This window comes from Tachypleus tridentatus, chromosome 8 (assembly GCF_004210375.1).
Source record: "Tachypleus tridentatus isolate NWPU-2018 chromosome 8, ASM421037v1, whole genome shotgun sequence".
NCBI lineage: Eukaryota > Metazoa > Arthropoda > Merostomata > Xiphosura > Limulidae > Tachypleus > Tachypleus tridentatus.
Genome location: NC_134832.1, coordinates 60,037,397 through 60,061,366, shown reverse-complemented (window position 1 = coordinate 60,061,366; position 23,970 = coordinate 60,037,397). Strand labels below are relative to the sequence as shown.

Genomic DNA, 23,970 nt, shown 5'->3' with positions numbered 1-23,970 from the left:
ACAGTGGACAAGTGTATTGCCTACCAAAATCGAAAACTGATTTTTAGCGTCGTAAATCCTCAGACTAAATGCTGAACAACTTCGGAACAGATCAGTTATTTCTAAACATCAATTTAATTGCAAAGAAAAAATACCCCATAGAACAAAATAGAGGTTATTGACAAGACGTATAAAAGAAGATATGTTAAAATAAGAAATTCTGGATTAAAACATTTCTTGAATCGTGACTATGGTAGAAGAACGAAAAAAAAAAAAAGAAGTGAATGTTTGGAAAAAATATATTGTTCTAGTAATGTATACTTCAGTTCTACAAACATTTATCGTGTTGCACAAATTACTTAATTCTTTTTATAGGCCCGGCGGATAAGGCACACCAAACATGTTCGCCCTTTCAGCCGTGGGGGCGTTGTAATGTGTCAGTCAATTCCATTATTCGCTGGTAAAAGAGTAGCCCAAAAGTTGGCAGTAAGTGGTGATGACTAGTGCCTTCCCTCTAGTCTTACACTGTTAGCGCAGATAGCCCTCGCGTAGCTTTGCACGAAATTCAAAACAAACCAAACCTGACGAAGAGTTCGCAAAGTTTAGTCCAAAAAATTAGTTTTAAGTTTTCCCACAATTAAAAAAATAACTTGTAAACTTACACTTTTGTTTATTCATAATACCACTTTTCTGATGAATTGATTTATTTTATAATTTTAACCGAAATATTTAACTTGATCAGTCGCGGTATAATTATTATATGATCTATTTGCATATTTTGTTTCAATTTTTAATTATTTATCTTCGTGTGTGTTATATGAATTATTTACGTTTTTCACGGTTAATGTTTCTTCGTATCTATTGTCACCCCACATATAACTTGTACAAATCATTCGTCTACTTCTAAGAAAACTTAAAAACGAACTAATACATTCACTACACTATACATGATGGAAATTAAGTTAAGGCGCACTCCGCTATAAATATATGCTAAACTTACTTAACCATACCATTCGTGTGGTGTATTCACTATACATTGTTAAGATGACATAAATGTTAAATACATACTAAATATATCAGTGTGAATCAACAAGCATTAAAACATGGGAATATTTATGTAATATAAGACCGTCAGGATGCCAAATGCAGCAAAGTGTGTCAGTGCAAAAACTGAACACAGACACGGCCCTGATAGGGTTTATACTGGCCTGGCATGGCCTAGCGCGTAAGGCGCGCGACTCGTAATCCGAGGGTCGCGGGTTCGCGCCAAACATGCTCGCCCTCCCAGCCGTGGGGGCGTTATAATGTTACGCTCAATCCCACTATTCGTTGGTAAAAGAGTAGCCCAAGAGTTGGCGGTGGGTGGTGATGACTAGCTGCCTTCCCTCTAGTCTTACACTGCTAAATTAAGGACGGCTAGCACAGATAGCCCTCGAGTAGCTTTGTGCGAAATTCCAAAACAAACAGGGTTTATACTATTGGACTAGCGACTTTAAATAAATACAGAACTCTCATTTATACGATGTGTGTCATTTAACACAGTTCTAATTTAACGGTTCTCAACAAGTTCAACAACATAGCACCTGACTCTTGGTTTATTTGAGTCACCGACTCGCCAAAACTCGTAATATTATACAGCAAACACTGCATAAACTAAACGTTTATCGTCTTATTGTAGCTATAAGATGCAGAAACAAACATTCATAAGCTGTTAATAACACTGTCTTAAATAAATAAGTAACAGTGGAAAAAAGTGAGGTTTCTCAATTTCATCTCATGTATAACAATGAAATATTGAAATAAAATCCATCACGTTCAGACCATTTTTTCCGTGCAAAAACACATTTTGTATTACACCACATTTTATAACAAAAATGAAAAAATTAGTTTTATTACGGCTTTTAAAGCTTACAAGATGATACATTAAACGAATACAAAGTTTCATATATCTACTAATACATTTAAGAGCTAGAAGTTAATAGTAACATCTACGTACACCTTAACTCAAACACGATATTAGGTACTAATGGTTGGTTATTCAGTACATTTACGATCTTATCGGACATTTTTTAAATCAAAAGAATATAAAATTTAAAATCAAGAAATTGCAATAACATCCTAAAAATTATTTAAATACGTGGTTATAAAAACATTTTTATATATACACACAAACATATATTTCTAAAAGAAGTTTCAATCCTGTTAAAACATTTCAAACAACCTACTATTAAAAATAATTACTCTCTACACTAAAACGAAAATTCTTTAATTTTAGTATTCATAAAAAGTGAGTAAAATCAAAAATAACTTTGGAGTAAATCACTAAATATTGATGTTTATTAGATATTTCCAGTAGGTTGCAAAAGACAGTAAAATATTGTTTTCCTCATTAAATTCATAGAGTACACTGTAAAGCTTTCAAAAGGTTTTACCTTTTATCACTACATAATCACAGTTCACTAAATTAGTGATTAACACTCATGCTGACCTGGCATAGCCAGGTGGTTAGAGAGCTCGACTCGCAATTTGAGGGTCATGGGTTCGAATCCCCCTCCCACCAAATATGCTCACCCTTTCAGCTGTAGGGGTGTTATGAAGTTATGGCCAATCCACTATTTGTTATTAAAATAGTAGCCCAACAGTTGGCTGCAGGTGGTTATGGCTAGCTGCCTTCCCTTTAGTTTACCCTGCTAAATTAGGGCTAGTACCAATGGTCCTTGTGTAGCTTTGCTTGAAATTCAAAACACACCAAACACCTATGTTATAAATAAGGTTTGAAATAAATATTTTGTAAAAATTTATTTTCTACACATAATTTTGTTCTCACATATATGTTTATACACAACATTCCACTGATGAACAATGTTTTATTGTATTTTTAAAATATTTTTTTTAGAAAAGGAAAGGATATAATAAAGTGGTCCATGAATTAACCAGACCTCTAGCCAATGAAATTTTATCTTTAATAAGCAATATTTTTGTTTTTTTTTTCAGTCAACATGTTTGAGTAACACTACATAAAAGATAAGTGTTATTTGGTCCTTCTGATTACATGACATGTTATCTACCTCAAAACATTTTTAATTTTTCTATTGCTAGTCCTATAACTGTACTATTCATAAAACAAAGTTTTGTACTGGTTTAAAACTAGCCTATTTTCACTCTTGTACAATTAAGCCAAACATGCTTTTGTTAAGAAAAACAGTAACCATTAACAACAATCAGTGCAACTGTGCTTGATGACAGAAAAGAAAAAAAGAATTTAACTTTGGTTTCTGAACTTTTCTTCAATATTCTAATTTATTTGTAGTTTGTTAACATTTTATCCCTCCAACAAATTCACAGACAGTAGTCTTAAAATAAAATGTTTGTATGTTTTTTAATAGCAAAAGCTACATTGCTGTGTCCACTGAGAAGAACAGAACACCCCAATTTTAGTGTTGGAAATTAAATGACCTGTCACTATCCCACAAATTTAGTAATAATAATAATAATGTTATAATTTACACCTGTCTTTTAATCCATCTGTCTATTTATTCCTAAAAATTTGGACTTATTTTTATACGATTTTTTGTGAAAATATTGTAATATATAATGTAAAACATTTTGTGTGATCACAAGACAGTAAGCTTCAATAATGGTTTACATACACACAAAAACTGAATAATATGTTTTGAATTTCCCATAAAGCTACTCAAGGGCTAGATGCACTACCTGTTCCCAATTTAGCAGTGATAGATTAGAGTGAAAGCAGCTATTTAGTATTACTCACTGCCAGCTCTTGGGCTACTCACTTTCTTATCAATAAACAGTGAGATTGATTGTCACATAATAACATCTTCATGGATGAGAAAGCAAGCATGTTCAATGACAGGAGAAACTGATAGGAAACAGCTTTTAGAATAAATAAGATGAAGAATAAAACAATGGGTTGACAGTAATTATCCAAGTTATGTCTTGAAATTTTAAAAACACTAACAATATTCAGTGATAACAAGAAAACCCACTTGTAGAAAAATATGTACATAAAAATGACTGGTTTGGGTTGAGAAAATTTTTACGTAGAGGAGTGAACAACGTTTCAACCTTCTTTGTCAGTGAACCTGACGATGACTGAAGAAGGTCGAAACATTGTTCACTCATCTACATCAAAATTTTCTCAACCCAAACCAGCCGTTTTTACGTATATATAAAACATAATATTCTTGTAGCATGGATCACACTGCTTTTCTCCAGACACTAGATATTTTACACCCAAATACAACTCCTGAAAATATACGTTAAAAAAAAATCCCAAATATAATAAATCATTTTCCAGATAACAAACCTTATTTTAAAACAATACAAACAATAATATCTCAAAAAGCTTATTACTCCAAGTGCTTTTGAAGTTTACAAGAGAACTACAAAAAAATTAATACTACACAGATTATAATTTTTTACAAGCCATTATCATGCTTAAAAAACAAAACAAAAAACAACCAGCCTAGAAATTTATTTAAACTTACAGTCTTCAAATTCTGGAAAATATCAGTCATGAACAGTTTATTTTGTTGTTGTTTTTTATAGATTTGTTTATAATCTAGTTAATTACGATTTACAGTTGTTACTCTTATCAATAATATAATAAAATCTCTATCAGTTTGGAATCTTGAATACAATAGATTATAGAAAAAGAGAAGAAAACTTTGGTGTGTTATATCATTACCAATGTAATTAATAATCAAAATTACCAAGAAGTTTGGTTTAATTATGATGTACTAAAACATACCATTTTTTACATAAAACAACTTTACACGTATTCAACATAATTATTTTTAATTCAGAAAACGTCTACATCCTTTTCAAACCATAGAATTCAATGTGTAAAACACAAAAGCTCACAAAGTTATTAGTTAATAATTCTTAATATTGTTTTAGCAATAAAATATACATTACTTTACCAAATAATCTAGTTAAAAAACACTTAAGTATTTTTACTTTACCTTGAATCACACACACACACACACACGTGTGATCTCAAGATAAAAATGAATTGCATATTTATTCAACAAATTTCAAAAACTGGGTTTATGTTAAAAAACGATACTAACAATACTTTATTTTTTATACCAATCACAGACTAAAATTATTTATTTTTCTGTAGCAAAAAAGTGAGAAAATTGTCAAGAAATTGAGAACTGAGAAGAAATTGAGAAAATGTATACAATGGTTAAAATCCTTTAATGAAATTTAAAAGGACAGAAAAATGGTTCTTAATTAACAAGGAAATTTGATAAAGTTTAAAGAAATTCACAGGCTGTGTTCTGTAAATTATAACGAAAAATAAAAAGAACATTTACAGCAACATTTTTTGACATGTAATAAAAATGTGTGACTCTGACTTCAGTTTAGTCCCCTCATTTTCATCTGTAACTCAAACCGTCGATCACGTCTTACTCCTTGGAGCATTGTTTTTGTTTTTTCTCTGGTTAGGACAAAAGAATCAGAATAATTACTTTCTAATTTTTGTACTGAATTCTGTTAGTTTTTTCATAGTTCACAGCAAAGCACGGTACCTGGTTTATAATTATCTAATTTTTACTACATCAACAACATCAATACGAAAGGGCAGACCTTCCTTTAGTTACTCTAGTCAACAGACAAATATTAATTTCTAAATTTAGGTAAATCTACAAAACATAAAAATATTGCATACATAATTATATTATGCATTTCTAACATTAATTTGATGTGAAAGTTGCTGTATCAGTTAGTATGACGAAAAACTTTTCAGATAATCCAATATGAATTTCATGAATTATGAACCATAAAATTACTATCTGTAAAATCACCAAGAAAAGGTTTTAAACCTTTGAAAAAATCCTTACTAACTAAATAAGCAGCTTATGATTCTAGTTTTAATGTTACAGCATTTGATACTGACATTTATTTTGAACTAGAACTCACCTAAGTCTCTGTGTATGCTTAAAACAATGTTCAGCTACATTTTCACCATGTGATGTTGAAGCATTGAACTGTGAGAGAGGCCGAACAGGACCAGTGTAAGGACGGTATGACAATTTCTTAGACAAGCTGGCTTTCAGGTTAAAAGTAGTATGCTTACTGTTCTGTTTTGTTATGGATTTTACAGGAGTGGTTGCTTTTCTAAAATGGTAGACAGGTGCTCTGAAATCTAAAAGGAAATTACCCCATATAGCAATAATATATTCAACATTTTTAGCTACTTTATTTGAAACCAGAATAGGGAATTACATCACATTTTAAAACTATCTTCTATAAATATTTTCAGTTAAAGTTTTTGTTTAGAATCCTATTTAAAATCACTATAATGAAGTCTTAAAACTTGACAGATTACCAAGTATAAGATATTTAGAGCAATGTACAAACAAAAACGTTTTATGGTACCACAGAAGTAAAAAGTGAAAAAAAAAAATGTACCTTTAACAACAAAAATAATTATGGGTAGAAAACAATATTTCAGCATATTTGTATTGTGTATTTTATATCAATATTATATAAATAGCAAAACAGTAAGAATATTAAAATACAACTGGAATTTTATTCTTCTAAAATATATTTAGAAACCAATATGCATATTTCAAACTGTAATAACCTATTAATAACAAGTATCACACAGCTTACAAAAATCAATACCATCTTACTTTTTTGCTTCTTAGAAGTGCTCTGTTTTTCCTTTTGTTGTAAATAGAATGATGGACTGCCAAAGTTTAGTTTCATATGACTTACAGATATGATGGATGGAATAAAGGGAGTTCTTTCAACAGTTTGTGGACTTTTAACTGGTGTTCCCATTGGACTTTCAATAAATTCAAACCTTTTGTCTCTCAACATTTTTTTCCTGTTTTCCTTCTCCTCAAGGCATCTCTTTACTTTCTTTTTGCTCTATATCAAGTATCAAAATATTCTTAAATTGTTTTTAATAACAAATATACAATAATATTTACAAGCAATTAAGAGGCTAGTCATTTTGTTTTGTTTATTAATGTTTGAATTTCAGAAGAAAAAAAATGAAAGACAACTGTACAGCATTTAATATTCACAGCTTTTATAACTGCTATCGAAAGAATGTCGATTACAGATCGGTAGAAATAGGCTAAAGTATCATGTTTTAACAGCAGATGCCTGGCAGTAATATAGTAAATTATAACCTGACAATAGCACAGTAAATTATAAATTGTTTTAGATGGACCAAAACTATCAACAATTTTTCACATTCACAAACAATAAACAAAAAATATGTTTCCATTTTCATACTCGCATGAATTAAAACTAAACCAATTTTGTAAAAATCTGGATTACTGGCTATCAAGGTAATGGCCACTGACAGCATAAGAACCAACAACTACAGTTATTATAAAAATAACAATTTAACAGTAGTAATTTCTTTTTTCATACCAAAAAAATAAGGACTAACAAACTCCCCTAAACTGAAGAAACAGTATAAAACCAAAGTTTCTTCCAAATGGAATCTTTAAACACTTGTCCATGTAACATTTGAACAGTTTTACTCAAAATTACGAGTTACAAAAAAACACCAAGTATTTATGTTGTTATTCAAGAAGTATGATAAAGAAAGTAGTGAAAAACTAAGACTAATGTACAAGCATTAACTGAGACAGAACCAAGCCATAAAGATCAAGGGCAGATAACAACAATCATTAGGTTTGAACACAGCCATGGCAGTAAAAGTTCAAAAGTAAGTCTTTTGAAGACATCTGCATAAGGATCATGAATTAATATAATTTTCCTCAATTATGTCCATCAGTGAACAGCTCTATCCATGTTTGACAGAATAGTGGGAAGAGTCTCTTGTCTTGATTCTCTGTCAAAGTGATAAATTACTAAACCAATCAGAAAGAAAGAGTAACCAAAACAAAGTGGTAAGAAATAGTTCAAAACACATGTTAGCCTGAAACAGAGTGAGAGCCAAGCAAATCAAAGTTCAAAGCTGCCAAAATTCAAGCCATCCTAATCAACCAATATGGCAAATTTCTTTCTTTCAGCATTGCTGAAAGTGGTTTTTCTTAGTTTTATATATATATACAACTAGTGTTAAAACTGTTTTATTTTGATAATAAAACTTGTTATTGTTTCATGAAGGAAAAACATCACACATTATAAAGGTAGCTTACTATTCTAGATGTAAAGTTAGTGACTAAGAAAAACATTGGACTCCCCACGTATGTTGTACAGTTTGTACATCTTGCTTGACACAATGGCTGAATAAGAAAAGGGCAAGTTTACTATTTACAGTTCCCATGATGTGGGATTAGCAAACATCATCTAACTTACTGTTATTTTTACATCACTAATGTTCTTGGATATTCAGGCAAAACTAAACAATACAAATATATAGATGTTGCATCTGCAATGAAACTAGCATCTCATTAGGATGGTCTTCCAGTGTCACATCCACCAGCAAATTGGGAACAGAATAGTTATCTTGTGAAGAAGACAATAAAAGATCTTCATCTAGTCATTCTGTTCTGTGAAATCTTGGTATGAGCAACCTCATCTGATCACATCAGAGCTAAATGATTGGATTTGTGACCTGTCTCTATCAAAGCAAGATGGGGAAGTTTTTTTAATTCTTGTTTACACCAACAGAATGTATTAGTTATAGAGACAAGTTTAAATTTACTGAAGTCCCTATTAAAGTTTTTCTTCTCACTACAACATGCAAAATATTTTGTTTTTCTGTACAAATATTGGTGCACTAATGGAAGAAATAGGTATTAAACATCATTCTCAAGAATGAATTGATTTTTTTTTAAACATCTAAAGTTAGTCAGTCTGAAAGCTGTACTCTTCCCTGGTGAGAACACAAATCTACGGACTCCTACTGATTATAGAGTCCTAAATGTAATTTTCAATGAATAAAATTATTTTTATGGTATACAACAATATTTTAAATAAATCTATCATAGCTTGAAAACTGGAGGTAATCAGTAATTTCAACCAGAGTTCTGGAATTCACCGATAATATATCTACTTCTTAATCAAGTGTGGTATAAAAAAGACTGTGGCAAGCATTTTCTGTACTTAGACTGGCAAAGAGTGGAAAGCCTGGAGGTAGAGAAATAGTTACAGTGTCAGTGGATGGTAAGCATGTTTTGGAATTTCCATCTTTCCAGCCTATACTACTACTACTTTAAGTATTTTAATTTTATGGAAGTAAATAATAATTTATTATACAGTTACTTACTGGCTCCACTGATTGAACACTACATGATTTACTAGCAACTTTAGGTTCATTCATTCTTCCAGTAGTTTTTTTTGATGATTTTGTAATGTCCTGGCTCCTCATCTTTTTCTTTTGCACGTAATCATCCAGTGAATCCATTTTCTGAAATGCCTTTTGATGTATACGGGCAAAATCTGATATAAAAAGTTTAAAAAGAAGCAGCCTATCAAAGTTAATTTCAATATACTGATATTAAATTTAAACATAAGCAAATAAAAATGTGTTGAACAGAAGTAAAAGATGGCACATAATGCATGGGTTGTACTCCAAATAAAGAGTGTTAGTCTGTGAATTTCAATATTATACATGCATGAAATTAAACTAATTATGATAATTGATGTATAAAAACAAGAATTTTGACATAAAATTATTACACAAGGTTCGTTAACTTTCTTTTCACAAACACCCAAAAATCTAACTTTTAGATATAATACATAAATACAAAGTTAAGAAAGGATTGCTCAAAATTGGAAGTTTTCAGAGGACACTTTTGGATATGTTAGCAGGGATAACTTAAAACCAGCACAATGTTAGCAGAGATAATGTAAAACCAGCACAATATACTGTTTTCAATTCTATCAGTCATTGCAAGTGAGGCACATTTGTCATTTCATACAATCTATCAAAGATAAGGAATCATTTGTCTTGTGTAAGTGAAATGAACCAGCAATAATAAATTAAATAATTAGTGTATGAAACAACAGTTAGTACTAATATATGAAAAATAAAAGCAATGGTATACCATATACTTTTACATTTCTATATGAATGTTTAGTATTATGCTCCTGAAGTTGGAAAATATTTTGTTAGTGAAATACAATGTGCTAAATCCGAGATTTACATTCCAACTGTTCCAAAATTATTTGCACAAGAGTAGATGGGAAAAAATAAGTTATTATATGTTACTAATACATACCTTACACTTTCTACTAATGAAAGTTATGAGTGAGATATGTTTTAAATAATTTTTATCCTAAAGCTATATTACTTGTTGCTTCAATTATTGTCTTAAAAGACTTCTAAGGCACCTAAAAATCTTTAATAAAAATAAGATGTTAATTAAGGTTGCAACAAATTCATATATAACTCACTTGGGGTCCTTGTCCTCCCTGGTTGAAATCCCCCCTTTTTAGAAGCAAAAGCCATAAATCTAGGGATGTTACTCTGTAGTTTCACTTCCACTTGTGAGGATTCTTGAGAACAAACATAAGAATCAAACTAAAACTTAATAGATTTTTACATGAAGTAAATCAATCTTATAAAGAAATTTATTTATTCCAATAATTCAATTTATAGTTTTAATTTGCTTGGATGCTTTTTATAACATTCATACATATACATTTTTAACTAAAAACTAAAATATGGGATTACCCAACTTTCATATTTACAAACTAAATCAAATATACTTGACCGCATAGGAATGAAAGTACAGAAATAACAAAATTATGAAATAAAATTGGTATGCACAATAAAAATAACTAAATAAAATTATATTCACTCCAGAGAAAGCTATCAGTTAGGTAAAGATGTATTTCATTTTTCTTTAACCAACATTTCCAAGTGGGAAATCTAATTAAAAAGATATAATTTCTCAAACTAAGTTAAATTCTCCAAGAGTGTAATATTTTGGTTCTTACTATATTTCAATACATATATTGTATTTAAAGTAAATTACAAGATAGTGCTCTTCATCAAAACAGTTTATGATCTAACACTAGCTCAAAACAGGGGAGACTTTTGTAATCTTTTCTATAATTTCACACCAATAAATCTTGCCACCTGCAGCATATTCTGGACATATACTTAGAGATAAGATCCAGAATACTATGAAATGTTAAAACAATCAATTGCAATCATAATTGGTAACAGAAACAAAAATTGACAACAATGCTACAATAAAATCTGAAGAAACACATTTGTATAACAAAGATTTAGTGTCCGTCAATTTACTTTCTTACTTTTCCATGTTTAATATGAAATATCTTTACAAGAAGTAGCTAATGTTGCTGAAACTGATACAATGCTTGTGATTCAACCATGACTATAAGATAAACTGAACTTCTAGAACATTTAAAATATTTCATTTGTTTAATAATATAATCATAAGTTATCGCTACCTTTCTATACATTTCTAGAATGTACCTTTCTTATCTGTAGAATTCTCGTACTCCAATTCTCTCAAATTAGTATCTGAACTAGAATTAAGGAATGAATGTTTTTTAATGGAATTTTTCACGACAGAGGACCGTGTTTTTACTGTAATACTTCTTGGAGTTACTACTGTACTCTTATTGGCTGGTGTCTCTCCTGATTCAATAGTAAGTTTTCTTTTCTTAACAGGTTTTTCAGCTGTAGATAACGGTATTTTTACTGAAGTATGCTCTGGGGTAAGCACTATGTTTTTACTGGATGGTTTCTCTACTGATGAAACAGTAAATTTTATTTTTTTAGTAGGATTTTTAAGTGTTGAAGACGGTGTTTTTACAGTACTGCTTCTTAACGTCACTGTACTTTGATCAGTTGGTGTCTCCCTTGATGGAATACTAAGTTTTCTTTTCAACCTGGTTCGAGGAGAATCATCATCACCTTGTTTTTTCAACAGAAATTTAGAAGACTGCGGTGTCCGAGTAACAAAAGGTGCCTTGCCTGAAATTGGAGTTTTGGGGCCCTGTTGTTTGTGGGATGAGTCTGTTTTAAAACCTACTGGGGTTTTAAAAAACTTTGAAGACCTGGTTGATACTTTAGACAATCTTGGTGTTTTTGAGGTCTCTCGTGATGTATTAGTGATGTGTGGTGTACTCTTTCCTGATTGGGGCTTCAGTAAATTAGCACGACCACTTGAAAATCTACTATTATTTCTTTCTAGTTTCTCGTTGTGGGAACTTGGCATAGATTTTCGTCTTAACACACTAGTTTTGGAGACATTTTTACGAGCACTTCCCTCCTCAGTTTTAGGAGATAAACGTAGGCACCTTCTTGGACAAAGTTCATTTACAGTTCCTTTTGGATTTTCAATTTTATCATTATCAGTCATTCCCTGCAAATCCTCTCCATCTACTGACTCCTTAGATTGTTTGTCGGAATCCTGCAAAATGATAAAAGTACCTATACTTCTGATGGAGCAAATAAATTCAGAAACTGAAAAAAAAATAAAAAAAAAATTGTGTTTTGAACCATGAATATTTATTGCCCATCTACCAAGCATAAGAAAAACAACATATAGTACTGCAAGGGACACCATTATGTTCAAACTTCAAATAAATCATAGCTGTTACATCACTCCTATAACTGCATGTATTTAATAAATTACAATTGAAATATATAACCAATTAAGTTTTACACATAGACATGAAGATTTGGTTGGTTAGAATCTCCTTCCTTGATGCAAAATCACCAAAGATTTAAAATTGATTTCATAGAAGTATGTAGTGGTAAAGTTGTCACACTTCACACAATTCTTGGAAGAATATACATTCATTACTACATTTACAGATGAGTATAATCTTATTTAAAAAAAAGTAAAAGGTTTGAAAAACATTTAGTCCAAATATTTTCTAATGTTTAATAACTTTTATTAAAATAATGTATCTAACCAAAATGATATGTATATTTCTTAAAAATTTAAGCATTATGTCTTGGATGTGTGAAAAAAAACCAAAAACTAATAATTAATTCTGAACTAATTACTAGAATGCACTTAACCAAACAATTAGTGCAATGAATCTTGTTATAGAAATCAATAATATTGTGCTTGAAAGTGGACAATAAAACTTTATAATACCATTGCTACCTTAACTACTGATTTAATTAGTAGTTTTACTCATATGTAGTGTTAGCTGTACAGATTTGGAAGACAGTTCTAATTTCTACTTTTTATTTTACAAGAAATTTCATCATCACATTGTGTATAAATTAACATCTGAAATATTCATTTTAAGTAACTTTTGGCAATATGTTAAATTTAAGCAAGTACCCAAGCAACCAGTAAAACTAAAAAGTGTGAACACAGACTGCACAAAGTATATAAACAGAGTAGCAGTCAAAAGTAACTGTAAAAAATGTACTTCCACAGGGTCTACCCAAAAGTATTCCATTTCAATAGTAAATGGAACCAAAATTAATGTCATGATGTGTTGGAACTTAAAAAAGAGTACATAATTCGTATGATTCATGTCATTATAGTACAAACTGCAATGTTAATTGCCCCATTGTGAAACATCATCTCAGTGTCTACTGACTGACAACACTACTGTATAATAATGAAACAGTCACTGAAACAGGTAATACCTCCAACAAGCCTTCATCTCCCACTTCAAAAATTTATGCAGTGATTTTGAAATACTTCCAACTGTTACAGAGTTAAACACAAAGTGTTTCAGAACTGACATTAACATCTTCCACACAACATTTACATGTTCAGGCTTTTGATGATACTTCCATCAAGTCTGTTTTAAACTTACTGAAAGCCAATGGAGTTAATTATTATAAATGGGACACTATTACTGTGTGTGTAAATCATAAATTCTGTCTAATAATTAATAAGAGTTTGTTCAAACTTTATATAACATCCTTATAAAACTAAGTGAAAATCTCAGACAAACGTATAAGATAACCTTATTACACAATAGGTGTAATTTTAAGATGCCAACAATTACGCGACTACAGACAATATACCATAATTAGTAATTATTATGCATTAGTATAATTTATTTTTCTCCCAATAATACCACATAAAACAAAAGTTTAAAGTAATATGACGAAACAGTTATTAATGACATCCGACAAACCATCTTATCTTCCTCAGGAAAATTTTCGTCCAAATATTCAGAATCCGAACCAGCCTCATTTTTATTACATATAATACGGTGTTTTTCAGCTAATAAGATGTTTTCAATTAGTCTTTCTGCCTAAGAAAAAAATTAAAATAATTACTAAACAGGGCCTTTTTACAAAACTAAACAATAAATTCTATAACGGATTTAAAAATATTGTTTTTATAAGTTTATATCTTAAATGAATGTAACACTTACCATGTTTGTTATAACATAAATACTCTTATACATTAAAGATTAACCTGAAACATAACTTGCCTTTTTGTTTGATTTGACGCCTAACAGTTTAGCAAGTTTACGAAGCTGCGAATATTTCAATTGCTGAAGATCTTCTTTAGAAACTAAACCTAAACACACATTATTTAGCAGCTCTTTTATCATCTTTCTGTTTATAACCTGATAACGTAGCAAGCAAATTTTCTTCGAACTTAATTTATAAATATATTTATCGAAAGACTGTCTTGATTTAGATCCATATATTTCTTGTTGATTTTGAAATAGTATGTGTACCTCCCTACCACTTCAAAAATTCGTACATTGCGCGTTATTGTCAACTAATCATTGGCTCATTTCAAAAATATAGCACTTTCTCATTGGCCAATAATATACAACACCCAAACTAAATTCATATAGGGAGCAATAATTTATTAGACATTCTTGGAGTTTCAGTATTAGAAATAAACGACTTTATTTAATAGAAATAATAACACCAAATTTGTTATTTTTCTTTAAGTTGGTGTTATACTGTCGTTTATTTGTGGTACTAAAATTAATTTTGTGCATTTCTATGCACTACATGAATTAAAGAAGTGGTATTCCAAAAACGGATGATATGGATATTAAAACTTTAATCAAAATAAATTTAATTAAAAATGTAATACCCATACCAGCCGTCCTTAGAATACATTTCTACTTTAAGTGATTTTCTGGTCATCATGAAATTAAATACTAATTTGAGTTTCCTTAAACGGAACTTGTACATATCGATTTATTCAAAATATTAAATGTGGCAGCACTATTCCAAAACACTGAGGCCTGATATGGTGCCCCCCGCAAGTACAGCGGTATGTCTCCGGATTTACAACGCTAAAATCAGGATTTCGATTCCACTCGGTGAGCTGAGCAGATAGCCCTATGTGGCTTTGCTATAAGAAAACCACACACAAACACACCTGACATGGTTAGGTGGTTAAGGCACTCGACTCATAATCCGAGGGTTGCGAGTTCGAATCACCGTCACACCAAACATACTCGTTCTTTCAGCCGTGGGGGCGTTATAATTTGAGGTCAATGCCATTATTCGTTGGTAAGAAGAATAGTCCAATAGTTAGCGGTGGGTTAGCTGCTTTCCTTCTAGTATTCCACTGCTAAATTAGGGATAGCTAGCGCAGATAGCTCTCGTGTAGCTTTACAAGAAATTCAAAAACAAAACAGTGAATTACCAATTTAATATTAAAAATAAACAATCATAAAACACCAAAATTGGTTATTATTCTTTAACTCTACACATACTTAAAATGTACGATATAGAATAGATTGGAGTCTGTTATTCAAATCATTTGAAGCTTTGCACTTGTCAGTTACTGTTTGCGTCTCAGTTTAAAGAATACAAAGAATGTATACACCTGTGTGCAGTACAGAAAGTAAACACTGAATTATATATCTATATTTTCTAAATAGACATAATGATATCTTATTTATTAGTATGATATCACTTTATAGTTATTAATGTTTGATCAAAGCAAGCTACTTTCATAAATGAGAAACAAAGATTGACCAAGTAAATAAAACATCATAACTAGGTTTATTTAAAACCATAAAACAAAAGCACTTAATGATTAAATATGTATTGATTCATCAATTGTGTATTCTTTACCCCAGTGGCATAGTCGACCTTTCAAAATTATTCTCTTCTTTTAGGATGTACAGTTTTCACTTAATACGTAGTCATGAATGTTGTTGAGTTGCTTTCATTCTAGCTACCTTCGTTCTTTATTATTCCCTTGAAGCCAGATGGTTAAAGCGCTCGACTCTTAATATGAAGGTCGCGGGTTCGAATCTCTGTCACACTAAATTCATTCGTGGGGGAGTTCTAATGTCTCAGTCAATCCAACTATTCGTTAGTAAAAGAGTAGCCCAAGAGTTGGCAGTGAGTGGTGATGACTAGCTACCTTCCCTCTAGTCTTATACTGCAAAATTAGGGACATCTAGCGCAGATAGCTCTCGTGTACCTTTACACGAAATTCAAAAACGAAACACAGAATTATCAATTTGCACAAAATAAAAAAAAAACCAACAAAAAAACCCTTGCGTTAATACTTGGGCTCCCTGTAGACAACGGCAATTCTACGGATTTACAATACTAAAATCAGGGGTTCGATTCCCTTCGGTGGGCACAGCAGATAGCCTGATGTGGCTTTGCTATAAGAAAAAACACACACACACCCTGTGGAAGGTATGTCTATATATTTGCACTTTGTGTGTAGAAATAGACAGCGTTGTCTAATCATGTCAGGTAATATATCGAATTTATACCTCTTTTATGTTTGAATGAGAGTGATCAGTCAAAGGGCAATAATAGTTGAACAAGTCTGACATTACCAGTTAACTAAATAACATAAGTTTAGCCAGGCTCTAATCCAAGTTAGTTTGAAGAGAAAGTAGTTTAGATCTAGTAAAAGCGACCTTCTATCATATCAGTACGTACATGTTCTGTGTTTAAACAAAGGTTGCTCATTGCAACTTACAATTTTGTCCAATCTCTTTCTACTTCACGAACTCGCTTAATTAGAAAAATAAGAATTACTTCACAATAAATATCTTGGCAAGTTCTTCTTTTATTCTTAAGATCTGCAGTATTGCTCTAGAGGAATTATCTTGAACGAAATAACGAGAAACTCTTATTCAATTTTTACCTACTGCAAGTTTAAACTGTACCTATCGCTTTTACATTTAGTAACAAATAATTTTGCATTTAATCCATCGCCATTTAAGTTTATCGAAGGCTCTTTTGTTATTTGCAGTAAATTACTGTAAGTCCAACTGGAATCAATAAACATGCTTTGGTAATTTATCGTTTCGACCGTTTGTTTTTTTCAATTTGATATCGATTATACCAAAAATTCGACATCAATAAATTTTTAAATTTTGCTTGATCATGTGAGGTCTCAGATTAATATAACACGTTTTTCCATTTAAAAGCACAAATTACAAAAACTATAAAGTAATAATAATTCACTAGCATAAAGGTAAGACAAAATAACATTGAAGTTTTATTTAATCTACCGTTGAAATGGAAGAAAATATATTCAGCATCATAGGTTTACTTGAAAGAAGAAAATTCTAGTCCTACTTTAATCGTCGCAAAAAATTTGTTCATAAGACAAGTTTTGAAAGCTTTATGAATCTTATGCGAAATCTATGTAATATAAAATTAATTTGGAAGTTAAATTTCAGCTTTTTCAAAAAATATTTTGGTGTCATTATTCGAGATGAATCCATAAAGTGACTTCGCTCAGATCCACTCCATACACTATTTATAGTTAATTTTAACACTGAGCGCACGAAATAATTAAAATACATTACAAAAAATTAATTAACCAACAAAAATTATATATGATAAAATAATTAATCACTTTTAAACAGTATAAGTGTGTCAAGACGAATTAACTTTTTAACGAATATTATCTGGTTATATTTTCTTTCACCTGCAGTAACAGTAAAATATTACAAAGTAAAATAACATAAAATTAATAGATTATGTACAGTAAAATAAAAAAAAACAATTCCATTTGTAGCATAATAACGTTTTATTGATACAAGAGAGTTGTGCAATTTTATGTCCAATCTTCGCATGTAATAGCAAAGGGACAAGTTCTACAAAATACATTCTACATGCAACATGCAATAAATATATCATTATAAAACAATTATTTTACATCATCATCGATGATAGCTGAAATAAAAATACGCACAATAGCAACATAATTATAATTCTTCATATAGATTAATTTTAAAATCTTAACATGTACCTGATATATGTAAATAATAAACAATTGGATACATATAATTTCTGGCAACTGAATACACAATAAATCAACATTTTGATAAAAAAAATCCTGCACACTGAAATTTAACAGCGTAGTTATGAGCACATTTTCTTACTAATAATCTCAAGCCTCACATAGTTGGCTAGGGTTAACAACATATGAAAAACCAAATCGTTTGAGCATTCTATAATCACCATTTCAACATGATTACACAATTTTGTCGTCAAGGTTGGATCTTTAACACTGAAAAATACAAATTAATAAGAAAAAAACGTTTATCTGTGGTTGCTGTACATATATGCTCAAGAGACGACAGAAAAAAAAAAGATCCAATGAATATTTCAAGATGTAATACAATTTGGTTTTATTAAACACAATGATAAACAATGGTAAAGTGTGTCATTAGTAAAGCCTATAAAATAAAATTTACTAAAAATTATATTTAAATGGATTAGTTTACTACATAAAACCTTCGTAGCACAATAATTAAGGAAAAATTTTTCCTGTTCGTAAATCGACTATTAAATTATTCAATTTTACTTATAACAAGAAACTGATTATTTAAGAAAGATACATTTATTCAAGTGAATTATAAACTTGTATTCTGAAGTAAGTTTATCCATCTATATTTCTTAATATCCATGCCACAAACTAGACAAAGATATACTTGTTTTTTCAGTAAAACTTCTATGTTATTAAATCATATTTTCTGTTTAATTTTCAAATGAGAAGTATTCTTTTTCAGTAGTTATACCTTAGTTGGTTTACACTTTTTACACAGAAAATGAGTCAACGAATTTCAAACTTTTACTAATTTATAATATTTCAAGTGTCTAAAACATTTTAAGTTGTAATTGGTGGCACTGAACTTTGTACTGCGTATCCACAAAGAACAAACAAACAACTGGAGTAGTGGCTCTCATATAAATATTGTATATTTTGTTTGTTACGTTTAAAGTCAGAGTAGACGCTGATTGTGTGCATTAGAAATTTATCTTTTACTGATAATATAGTGGGATGAAATGAATAACACAATACAAGTTCAGTATCATGGAAAATTACAACAAAAATTGTTATGATTAAATAAAAAGTTGGAATGAATAAACACAAAGTTTCTGTTGAGAATTACATTAACAGTCAGTTAATGTAGTTGTAAATATTGCTCAGGTTTACACTTAGAAGAAAAAGAATCAAGTTAATAAAACTTGCATTTATAGTTCATAAAGCTGAACTTTTTACTGAAGATTTTGTTAAACAAAGATAAGGATGAGGACAATCTAGAAATTAAATGGTCACTCGTAATTCAAGATGGCAACATTTAAACCTAAATGTATATACTTTCATAAGACAACTGTGAAATATGGTGAAATGAATTCAAAGTAATTCTGAAGTACAGACCGGTTTTTACACATTACAAGAATTTGTTTTATTGAGCTAATGCTTCCATCGCATAAAAAATGGAAGTTTTCAAGAAGTTGTAATGAAGACTCAGCGAGTCTTTGGATTACACGTTTATTCAGAATCCTTCAACTGTTTACTGATCCAATTCTTATATTCATTCAAAATGAACTTTTTTTTTTTTTTAAATAGCTTTAATGACTTCCTGTAGAATACCTTCCCAACATGTGAAATAGACATTTTTTGTCTTATTTAATAAAAAAATGTTAGTGGCTGATATAAACTGACACATCAGAAGAAATGTACATACTATTGAACGTTTATGACAAGTTGTACAGTAACAAGGTTTCTGGAAATATGACTCTACACGTGAATTTACAGAACTGCACAAATTTCTTCAGGTAATAACTGGTACAAAAAGTCCCATGGACATAATGATACCTTTTTTATCTACAAATATAAATAAAATACTGACGACAATAATTTGGGAAGAATTTTAAAAGTTTTTTATGCAGAGATGACAAAGGCTGTTTAAGAAACTGCTTTATTAGTGGTGGTTGTTGATGCTATAGGTAAACTTTTTTCTTCTCCACCAGCTGCGAGACTTTCTGTGAGTTCCTTGTTGCCTTTTCCCTCAGCACTGTGAGAAGGATCTGTCAAACAACCTGCCCCGTTATTATCTGTGTGAGCATCTGTTCGTCTCTGGGTTGGACTTTTAACTCTGCTGTGCAAGTCTGTCCTGGAAGAACTCACTATAAGAAGCAGTGTAAGAATCAAACTCGTGTGCCTTCTTAATAATAATACATTGTGTAAATAAAACAATTCAATAATGAAAATAATAAAGAAACTAATGAAACATACACATAAAAAAAAAAAATCAAAATCTCTAAACTATCATTTAAGTTATGCTTTAATCTTTAAAATGCATTTCAATTAATTTTTGGGAAGATTCCTTCTAAATTGGAGCCATTACAATGTCTACTTTGTGTACCTAATGAAATGGCTAATTAAAACACCAAATTATTAATTAATTGCATACTTTCCACACTAAAATCAAAACTACCAGTAACTGTCTGTCTATATATAAACAGGGAAATATGCCCAGAAAACTTTCTCACAAATAGATTTTGCTTAGTGTTTTAAATGGAAGATAGTTCAGTAATCCTATTACTTCATTGAGCAATAATGTAATAGGAGTAAACAATTACTGAGTAAGAAAAACACAAGAAGATAAATATAATTGTGCACATGTATTATTAGCAGTTCACTGACAAGTGATCTTTAATCTTGATCCTTTAATCAAAAAAGGGATTTTTAAATGTGTTCAAATACAGAAGAGGGAATTTTTCAATGTTATTTGAATCTTGTTAAAACCTGTTTAATAGCTTCCTTGATGTAAGGTCTATCATATTATTTTATGTTCTGTTCAAAAACATTTTGTAAGAGCAACTGACTTTCATTCTTACATTAACACAGTTATTTCAGTGGTAAAGAAAGGAAAAAATAAATTTTTTTATATCATATTTGTTTGTACTAATCCATTTGTGCATAGCCACTGATTCAAAGGCCATTGTTGGCCTTGACATGATTCATAGGGCAACAAATAATAAAATTTAATTATAAATAAATGTATACCATCACAAGCTTAGAGCTACCCTAGAATAAATATGTTTCTTGTTATAATTTCAAGTCATTCTAAAAAGAAACAGTGTAATATATATATATTACACTGTTTATATATATATATATATATTTTTTTTTTTTGAGATTATGAGGATGGTAAATTTGAACCATTCTGTTTTGAAATAGGGTAGAGATAATAACAGATAAAACTATAAAGTTTTAGTGTAAAAATAAAAAGTTTGAAATGTATTGAGGAGATCTTAACAATAACACAAAGGAAATTTAAGATTTTTCAGATGAGAAAAAGTATTTTTAGTTTTAACATGAAAGTTATTTTATACCCAGACTATTCAAACAAATACTCAATATATTCATGGACAAATCTTTATTTTATTATAAATACTAAAAAATATGATTTTTTTTGTATGTGAAAGACTTATAATATTAACTGAAAGACTGCTAAATTTTGTGAAAATATTCACACTGTACTGAAAGATAGAAGTAGTAAATCTAAAAAGACTTTAAATGAGTACAAAGATGTTACATGGTCGGTCAAATTGATTGAGCCTGCATGGAACGAGTTAAATCAACTTTTTTGTAGTTGTTACCTACATTAGACATCATAAGTATTGTTTCACTCTTTGAAATTATCATCACATTCCAAAACAAAAGAAATAATGAAATATTGTTATGCTTTCACTCTTACATTACAACTGCTACTTTCAAAACATCAAGGTTACTGTAGAATATAACAATTATTTGTGTGTGTGTTTCAAAAGCAGAATGCAAATAGTAAGAGTACCACATTATGGACTTTACTGCTGAATAAAGGTAACTTTTCTTAAGCATCAATCATTTAAAGTTTACAGATCATAAGCAGTCAAAAGATGAACTGAAGAACAGATTCAGTGAAACTGACTTACAAGTTGTAGAAACCTGACCATGCTGCTTAAGATCCTCGACTCCTTCTTGATGTTTCTTTACTTCTTTTTCAAACATCTGGGTATTAAAAAAACATATAAGCCTGTAGCAGAATGTTCTTAAAACATGTTAATCAAATTGCAAACCATATCAAATGCTACATTTAAATATTCTTACTTGTTGTCACTGTTAGCTTCGTATATAGATTTAGGATTAACCTGTTTCTTAAAGCTGGCTGAGTAGTGTGAAATGTTATTAAGATTACTACTTACAATACAGTTAACAGTAAAGGTACTTAAATTGATGAAACAATGCATTATAATAACTAAAGGTAAAGTGTAAAAACATTATTGAGTTCGGATCTATGTAAGAAACATGCTTATAATGAGAAGTTTAACCAGAAATATATATATATATATAATAAAAAATAAAAACATACCAGAAAATAAATTGTGATTTTACACACATTACTACTGGACTGATCCTTAGAAATCTCAAGTCAAGTAGATAAATATTTGATATCTGAAACATTTATACATACCACATTAAAATGTTCTCCTTCATCAACTGAAAAGTACTCTTTAATCTTCTGGTAAAGTTGCTCAGCCTTTTCTCGGACGGCAGCACTGTTTTTAAACTTGCGACACTAGAAGAGATTATTAATGGCAAGTAGGAATGTTATGTTTTTTCATTACATAATAAAACTGAAAACATATCATGCATAGGTTTGCTTTGTAGTATACAACATAACCAAATATTTTTGAAATTATTTCAATGCTTAACTTCAAAATTTTGACTCAAGACAAGTTCTGTACTTTAAACCCTTATAAAACAAAACAAGAGAAGTCTTGTTTTATATACTAGAGAATGATTCTGTGATGTAGATTACATAATCTAAATATGATAAAAATTTAAAGGCCACTGTTAAAAAATTACATTTCCAAAGGAAGATTCATGTTTTTGATATTCAAGTGTTGAATAACAAAATTGGAGGTGATATAATTTCTTCTACATGTTTTTACTTCAACTTTTCCATTTGTTTTCATGTTTCCGAGAATAACCTATATTTCTATTGATTAAATACAAAACAATACTCACTTTCCTAACTGTCTGAACAATATCTGGTTCTTTGGCCAAGATAACCTGGGATAAAGGTAACTGATCAAGTTCATTCATGGCCCCCAAACATCCTTCTATATCCTGTAAGGTTAATATTTATACTTTTGTCCTGAGCTTTCTTTAAGTAGCAGTGTAATATATTTTATTTTTTGATTCAGTTTAAACATATTAACATTACTATTTTTCTTTATACGTTAATTAGAAAAAAAAAAGTTTAGGTTTCTCACAATCATCTCTTTTTAGCAACCACTCAAGCTGAATAAAAATGATATACAGTGGAACCCCTCTATAGCAGTCACCTTTGGGACTGAGACAAACTGGCCTGATTAGAGGGGTTCCACTGTACATAATTAGGGATTATGTAAACAAAAAAAGGGACTGTGATTCAATGACTGCTTTCAAGTGGTGACCGAATCTGAGGGGTTCCACTGTATTGTGAAAATTTAGTTTGCTTTTTTTTCTCCAAATTATGCACACAGATACAAAGTAAACTTAGAAAATGCACATTACACACGTTTTACCTTGGCTAAAATTCCACAGGTTAAAAAAAAGCAAAAAACACTTACTAAACTTGTGTAGCTTAGACTGAATTTAATGGTTTCATCAATTTCACACAGTCTTGATCCTACATACTGGTCTGAAAAATAAATACAAATTATTGAATGTTATTCTGACCACAATATTCACAAATATGTATTCATGTTACATAATATATTTATGCTAAATCTGTTTGTTTTCTAGAAATAATACAAGTAAACTTGGTATTTTTTCACACACAAGA

General features: G+C 30.1%; 2 protein-coding genes across 3 annotated transcripts in view; both read right to left on the bottom strand.

The window, feature by feature from the left end:
- Positions 1-1,840: 1,840 nt before the first annotated feature.
- Positions 1,841-14,622, bottom strand: LOC143222468 (uncharacterized). Its single transcript, XM_076449031.1, has 8 exons — positions 14,334-14,622; positions 14,035-14,150; positions 11,390-12,332; positions 10,339-10,440; positions 9,209-9,381; positions 6,645-6,885; positions 5,929-6,154; positions 1,841-5,446 (listed from the first exon to the last, which is right to left on the bottom strand). The coding sequence occupies exons 1-8, from the start codon at positions 14,458-14,460 to the stop codon at positions 5,365-5,367; spliced, it is 2,010 nt and encodes a 669-aa protein (XP_076305146.1). The 5' UTR covers positions 14,461-14,622; the 3' UTR covers positions 1,841-5,364.
- A 3,247-nt stretch (positions 14,623-17,869) lies between these two features.
- LOC143222467 (uncharacterized) overlaps positions 17,870-23,970 on the bottom strand; it is a 67,410-nt gene continuing 61,309 nt past the window's right edge. For both annotated transcript variants that reach the window (XM_076449029.1, XM_076449030.1), the window contains exons 13-17: positions 23,756-23,826; positions 23,169-23,270; positions 22,612-22,716; positions 22,073-22,148; positions 17,870-20,278 (exon numbers count right to left, since the gene is read on the bottom strand). In XM_076449029.1, the coding sequence (XP_076305144.1) occupies positions 20,058-20,278; positions 22,073-22,148; positions 22,612-22,716; positions 23,169-23,270; positions 23,756-23,826 (575 nt within the window). In that variant the 3' untranslated portion in view covers positions 17,870-20,057. The remainder of the gene's footprint in view (positions 20,279-22,072; positions 22,149-22,611; positions 22,717-23,168; positions 23,271-23,755; positions 23,827-23,970) is intronic.